This window comes from Tupaia chinensis, unplaced genomic scaffold, assembly GCF_000334495.1.
Source record: "Tupaia chinensis unplaced genomic scaffold, TupChi_1.0 Scaffold000673_1, whole genome shotgun sequence".
Classification (NCBI taxonomy): Eukaryota; Metazoa; Chordata; class Mammalia; order Scandentia; family Tupaiidae; genus Tupaia; species Tupaia belangeri.
In genome coordinates this window covers 1627678-1634528 of record NW_006160196.1, presented here as the reverse complement: position 1 = coordinate 1634528, position 6851 = coordinate 1627678, and the positions used below count along the sequence as shown (strand labels likewise).

Sequence of the window (6851 nt, the reverse complement as noted above, 5' to 3'; positions counted from 1 at the left end):
GCCCCCCCACACCAGCTGCGCCAACAGGCCCGGCCCAGGCACGGTCCCGGGGCGCCCCCGCGGGGACCCACCGCCCACCGCCGCCCCAGCTGGGGCATCCGCCGAGCCCGCGGTCTCCAGGCCCGGCCCCGGGGCTGAGGCTGGCGGCGGAGCGGCTTTGCGCTCCTTTTCCTTCAGAAGACCTGCGGGCCAGGGAAAGACGGGACGAGGGGGAGGGGGTGCAGGTGTAGAGATAGAGAGACCGCCGAGTCAGAGAGACAGGGGACAGTGACCGGAAGGAAGGAACAGGAGAGGGAGTGATGGGCCCAGAGAGAGGAGAAAACAGAGATTCAGAGAGGGACAGAGACCCAGAGGGAAGAATGGAAGCAAGCACCAACAGAGACAGCGACAGAGACTCAGAAGAGGGGAGGACAGAGATAGACGAAAAGATGAGGACAGAGGCCAGGGGAGAGACACAAAGACAGTAACCCAGAGAAGAGGGACGCAAGTTCAGAAAGAGGGGCAGGAGCAGGGTAGGTGGAGGGTTGGGCAGGTGAGAGAAAAAATGACAGCTCTGTAATTCCTCTGTAGTTTCCCCACTCCGCACCCCTTCACACTGTACCCCTTTCCCCTCCCCCACAGCCTGCAAGGGGCAAAAAGGGGCTCTATTCCTGTGGCACATTCCTCATCCCTAGACTCCATGTGACCCCGTGAGGCCCCGCCCTAGCCCGTGTCACCACCGTGTGAGCATCTGACACACCCCCTCCCTTCTCCCTGAACCCCAGGGGTCCAGACTCCCGGACCGAAAGAAAGATGGAGCTGTGAGTTAGACCCCTGTGTCCTCCGTGAAGTGGACACGGGACCTGGACTTCTGGGTCCTCAAGGTAGATCAGCTTGAGAACCAGCACTTTGGGGTGCTAGGCGCTGAGGAATCGAGGGGCTTAAACACTTGAGTAATTCCAGAAAGGTTGGAAAGACGGATTCCCAGCACATAGGAGATATCTGTGGCTCCCCCAGCACTTTGAGCCCCTAAGGGAGTGCGGTGTCTGAATTAGGTGAGGTGGGGGCTAGAACTCACAGCTGGCCGGCTCTTTGGGCTTGCTGGTTCCCTGCAGAAGGCTTCGCAGCCCAAGCAGCGCTCCCCCGCTAGGGGGGGGCCCAGTCGGGCCGCCCAGCAGCAGGGGGGTCGAGGTCCTGTCGCTCACAGGCCGCGCCATCATCTGGCACCTGCCCCCAGGCTCACGGGCTCATGGAGAAGCGAAAGGCTGACCTGCCAGTCACGGGCACAATCCTGTGGTTCAGGCGAGTGTCTGCCCTGGGGCGGGCGAGCGTAGCTTGCAAGCCCCCAGTATCCAGAAGGTTGGAAATCCTAGGAGCGGCAGGGATTTGCGGTCCTCGGTGCAGAAACGTGTAACTCAAGAGGGTCTGGAGATCATGCAGTCTGGACGAGGGGGTGACCAAATGAGGCGACGGGCTCTTTGCAACCAAGGATGCGAGGGGACACAAGGCGCTCCTTCTACAAGGTGGGCGAGCCTGACTCTTGCAAAATCTGCAGCTCTCACAACGGAAGGCGCTTTGCAATCTGCACCAAGAGGTGTGCGCGGAGGGGCGGAGGAGGGGGCAGGAGGAGGCGGCCGCCTTGAGGCGTGGCCAAAGCAAACTTCTTTCGCGGAAAAAAAAAATCCGAACCAAAACACCCGACGCCACTGCGCGCGCCCCTCCTCCCGCCCCCCGCCTGCGTCCCTCCCGCCTCTTTTGCCATACACCCCAGCCGCGTGCCTCCCTCCGGCTGCAAGCACGGGCCAATCCTGTCTCTACCCCTGGAGACGCACAGCCAATAGAGCCCCTGGATCCGCCAAGGCCCGGGAGGGCGCGTGAGGGTTCGGTGCCTGAAGTTGCCTTGCCTTTTGGAGGGAGGCGGGACACTGACCTACATTTGCCCAATGGGAGGCGGCGCTGGGGGCGGGACCGTGACCCAATTCGGGCCAATAAGGCAGGCGGGAGGGGGAAGCACATGGCTCTGCGCGTGCTGCCTGTTGGGGGTGGGGTGGGGAGGAGAGGCGTCACTTAAAGGAGCCGCTTGTCCAAACAATTGTGTTGGGAAATCTGCAGCGAAACAACCGAGTAGCTGAAGCTTAGGAAGAGGAAAATTAGTTTCTGGAAGAAGGCTGTGGTTCTATAATGTCCCAGTGTTTTCCCCACCGCGCCTAGAATCAGACCACTGAGAAACAGGAAGTATTCTGTCCCTTTAATAGCTTTGTTTTGGGGATGACTCCCCCCTTGTGGAGAGGCTTGGGACCGGTGGGCGCAGTCCTCGTTGGGCAGTCTCAGCGACCACGAGGGGCACCATCCACTGCAAGACAGAGGACACCAGTAGGGGACGTTAGTTTAGAACGCAACGCGCCGAAGACGAGCAGGGAGCTCTACCACAGAGAAGCTGCGAAGGGGAGACTGGAATGTACCAAATTAAGGGGAAATGGTTTGGGTCAGACTGAACCACAGCAGGAGGGTGAAACAGGGTCCAGATTGAGCGTTCGGTATTTCTGGGGGCTGGGGTGGGCTGAACCATGTTGAGAAGCCAGAGGGGTGGCCTGCAGATCCTAGGTTGAACCACAAGGGGGCAGTAGGGAGGAAAAGGGATTGTACCAGGTCGATCCTCAGTCTGGGAGGATGTCAGACTAAGAAACAGCATAGGGTCGTACCACATGTAGACGGGGCGGGAGCTGCACTGTCCCATATTGGAAAGCCACAGGAATAAGAAGCACGAGGGGAGAATAATTTTAAGGACAGGTATATACCACGTTGGAAAGCAGTGGAGAGGAAAGACAAGTCAGGGGCCAGCAAGGGTCCGAGACGGGGAGGGGGACTGCACCAAGCTGACACGTAGGGAGCGGGAGAGCGAGCGGACCATCCAGAGGCAGCAAAGCAAGTGGGACTGTATCTTTAGACACCGCGGGAAGACACATGAACCGTTAGAACAAGACGCGGAGGATGCAGACTGGACCATACCATGCAGGCGGTAGTTGGGGCCTCGGCAGCGCCTCTCGGGGTGCCGGGGGTCCCTGTTGCCCCTCAAGGCCCGGTGGGCCAAGGGCTGCAGGGGGCGGCCGTTACCGCTGAGGCTCTGGAAGATCTGGGATGGAGGATTCTGGCTCAGGAGTCTCAGGGAGTGCATCTGCCGGGAAAACTAGGAGTGAATCCGGAATAGCCCTGGTGACGTCACGAGGAGTCCCCGCCCCTGGGAGCAGATGGGCGGAGCCTTGCTCAGCTCCACCCCCGCCCCAGGGGTGTCTGACCCTCTTTTTTCTTTTTTGGAGAGATTTTCGCTATAGGGTGCGTCCGCTCGCCAGACAGAGAGAGACATAGAGACAGAAAGCGAGAAATCACCCCCCAGGGGGGATTGTCACGCCACAATCCCTTCTCCTCCATTCTCCTCTCGGGATCTTGGGCACGCACGCACACGCACCCGGTGTGAGTTTTAAGCCACCGGGTCCGGGACCAGAACTGTGGTCGACTACGTGGGAGTCCAGCGACATAGCCATTACGTTAACTGCTGGTTCCCTGACCCTCTTTTTTTTAAGAGAGACATTTGCTATAGGGCTTGTGTGCTTCCTGGAGAGACAGAGAGAGAGACAGAAAGCAAGACATCACCCCCTGGGGGGATGACCATGCTGCAATCCCGTCTCCATTCTGAGGTTTTGAGCGCACACACACACACACACACACCGCGTGAGTTTGAAGCCACTGGGTTCAGACTGCAGCAGTCGGCCATGTGGAAGTCCAGCTGCATAAGCATTACGCCATCTGTGGTCCTAGAGTCCCCAGTCAATGAAGAAAGGGAAGGCAGGGAGACTCGGCCTTGGTGCGGGGTAGGGAGGCGGATGGGTCACCTGGAGGGAGGTGATATTGAGGGCCCGGTCAATGAGGATCCAGGTGACAGTCTCCGAGCAGGGCGGGGTGCTGAGAGAGCCCTGATAGGTGATGAAGCCAAAGGACTCGGGGAATAGGAGCTCCAGGCTCAGGTCTTGGAGAAAGTAGGCATCGTCTGTGGAAATACCAGACCGAGGTGAAACGGGGCGGCCTTCTCGAACCCCCCTCATGTGCGCCCCCCAACACACCAAGCAGGGACTTACTCTTGTAGGAGATGCGAGTGATGGTGTCCCGGTTAAGGAGGCGGCTGAGGAATGGGTTGGAGCTACCAGCCACCTGCGTGGGCGTCTGAAGTGAGGCAGGAGCCCAGGAGCCCAAGCCCCCAAAACCCTCCTCCAGGGCCCTCCCGCACCCTCTTCCCTTTGACCCCAGACCCCAGGTGTCCAGCTCGTCCTCCCTTGCTCACATTGACAAAGAGGCTGAGAATGGCCAGCCCGTTGGGGCCTCGGGAGGCAGCGCTGAGGTTCCCGTAGAGCTCTTGGTTGAAGTGAATGAGCTGCACCTGGGTGGGGAGCACAGAGAGCAGGGGTCCCCAGCAGAAGGGGAGGGGGACTGAAGCCAGCTCTAGGCATTTGGGGTCCCGAGTAGGGCTGATGATAAGTGCTTAGGGGTGGGGGAGGGTGGGGGAGGCATTCAGTGTCCAGCACCTCTGCAGAGAAGCCCTGGTGGTTGATCTGGTGTTCAGAGCCCGCTCCGTCTCGAGCTCCAAACAGCAGTCGCAGTTCACTGAGTCGGTGGCTATAAAGCAAGGGACCCCCAGACACGTTGACCACGGGCCGGGGCGCAGGCAGGAAGGAGACATGGCGGCCAGTGTTGTACAGGGTTCCCCGCAGCTGTGGGAGAGACGTAAGAGACCTTTTCCCTCCCACTTCCCATGCCTACATTTTCTGAGGCTAGCAACCAACTATTCAGCATAATCTGAGCAGCATTTTCCAGGCTCTGCACTGGTCCTTGGTCAGGATAGGACCGGCCGATTCACTTCATTAACGAATATTTACTGAGCTGCTACTCGGTGCCATGAGATGCCAAGAACAGAGCAATGACCAAGTAGACAAACATCCTGGGCCAGCCTAGTCATGACGGCACAAGTAGTAGGGGCTCCTGCTCAGGCAGCAGGGGCGTTCTGTGCAATGCCAGATGCCATATGAGGAGGTATTAGGTTCGAGTCCAGGGTCTGTCTGACCATGCACCTGTGAACCTTTCTGGCTGCAGGACTGTGGGAAGGATTGTGTGTGAAGATCCTGTTGAGGGTGTGTATCTGTGTGTGTCTCTCCCTCATGAAGGAAAGATGTAGATAAGTAAACCTTCAAAATAAACCTTATGGGGCCAGCAGATGGTGTGGTGGTTAAGGGTGCTGGACTCCCACAAGACCACAGTTCAAGTCCCAGACCTGGTGGCTTCCTTTCTTACTTTCTTTCTCTCGCTTTGTCCCTCTCTGGTCAAATTTAAATAAATGAATAAATAAATTTAAATAAAATAATTCTTTTTAAAAATAAATAATTAAACCCTAGGGGGCCAGCAGGTGGCATGGTGGTTAAGGCACAGGACCCTGTGGCTTGAAAACCATGCCGGGTGCATGTGCGTGCGTGCCCACAATCCCGAGAGGAGAATGGAAGAGAAGGGATTGTGGTGTGGCCATTGCCCCTGGGGGGTGATTTCTCACTTTCGCTGTCTCTTTCCGTCTCTCTCAATGTCTCTCTCCAGCAACCATATGCACCCTATGGCAAAAACCTAAATAAATATAATAGATGAACCCTGGGGATTGGACAGTGGCGCAAAAGTGACGGGACGCTCTTTGAGTCTGACCCACATGTGAAGGTTCTGAGTTCAAGTGTGGAGACCACCCGAGGCAGCTCAGCACGGGGGTGTCTGTGATGGGGTTGGCTGAAGCTGGAGCTGCATCACCTTGTAAGGATCCTGCTGTTTTGCTGAAGATACTGTTTCTCTCTCTTTCTCACGCATGTACGCTGTACGCATGTACGTGTGTGCACCCATCCTCATGGAAGAAAGAAAATAATAAACTTAAAAAACAACAACAGGACCAGCAGGTGGCATGGTGGTTAAAGCGCTGGACACTCCCACATGGCTGACCATGGTTCGAGTCCTGGACCTGGTGGCCTGCTTTCTCACTCCCTCTCTCTCTCTGTCTCTCTCTGGTCAAATTAAAATAAAGGAATGATGGGACCAGCAGGTGGCATAGTGGTTAAGGTGCTGGATACTCCCACATGGCCAACCGTGTTTCAAGTCCTGGACCTGGTGGCTTGCTTTCTCGCTTTCCCTTTCTCTCTGTGTGTGGCTCTCTCTGGTCAAATTAAAATAAAGGAATAAATAAATAAAATAAAAAATAATGCTAAACAACAACAACAACAACTGGGACTAGCAGTTAGCGTCATGGCTATGTTGCTGGACTCCCATGTAGTTGGCTGTGGTTCGAGTCCCAGACCTGGTGGCTTAAACTCACGCTGGGCATGTATGCGTGTGTGCCCAAGATCCTGAAAGGAGAATGGAGGAGAAGGGATTGCGGCGTGACCATCCCCCCTGGGGGTGGTTTCTCGCTTTCTGTCTCTCTGTCTCTCTCTGTCTGTCTGGTGAGCGCGCGCCCTATAGCAAAAACAAAACAACAACCTGGGCCTCTTGGAGCCTATGTTCTGACGGGAAGAGACAAATGATAAGCAGTGAGTCACGTAAGTGATAAATTCAGTACATCCTGCGCTCACACTGGCAGTACGGGGAGCTCTGGGAAAGCATAATGGGGACCCCAGCTTACACTAGAGGAGTGGTCAGGAAAGGCCTCCCTGAGGAGGTGACACTCGATGTTAAGGGGCTGGCAGATGGTGTGGTGGTTAACGGTGCTGGACTCCCACATAGCTGACTGCTGTTCGAGTCACAGACCTGGTGGCTTGCGCACTCTCTCTCTCTCTGTCCCTCTGGTCAAATTAAAA

At 56.6% G+C, this 6851-nt stretch overlaps 1 protein-coding gene across 3 annotated transcripts in view; it reads right to left on the bottom strand.

Annotated features, from left to right (window-relative positions):
- LOC102475736 (carbonic anhydrase-related protein 11) overlaps window positions 1-6851 on the bottom strand; it is a 26119-nt gene that overhangs the window by 14843 nt on the left and 4425 nt on the right. The window contains exons 4-9 of one of the 3 annotated variants that reach the window (XM_006160189.2): window positions 4557-4742; window positions 4316-4411; window positions 4113-4185; window positions 3870-4024; window positions 2989-3154; window positions 2206-2332 (exon numbers count right to left, since the gene is read on the bottom strand). In XM_006160189.2, coding sequence (XP_006160251.1) covers window positions 2307-2332; window positions 2989-3154; window positions 3870-4024; window positions 4113-4185; window positions 4316-4411; window positions 4557-4742 — 702 coding nt within the window. In that variant the 3' untranslated portion in view covers window positions 2206-2306. Of the gene's footprint in view, window positions 1-2205; window positions 2333-2357; window positions 2580-2988; window positions 3155-3869; window positions 4025-4112; window positions 4186-4315; window positions 4412-4556; window positions 4743-6851 lie in introns of those variants that run through there. The other 2 variants (XM_027776481.1, XM_027776480.1) reach the window with 2 other exon arrangements.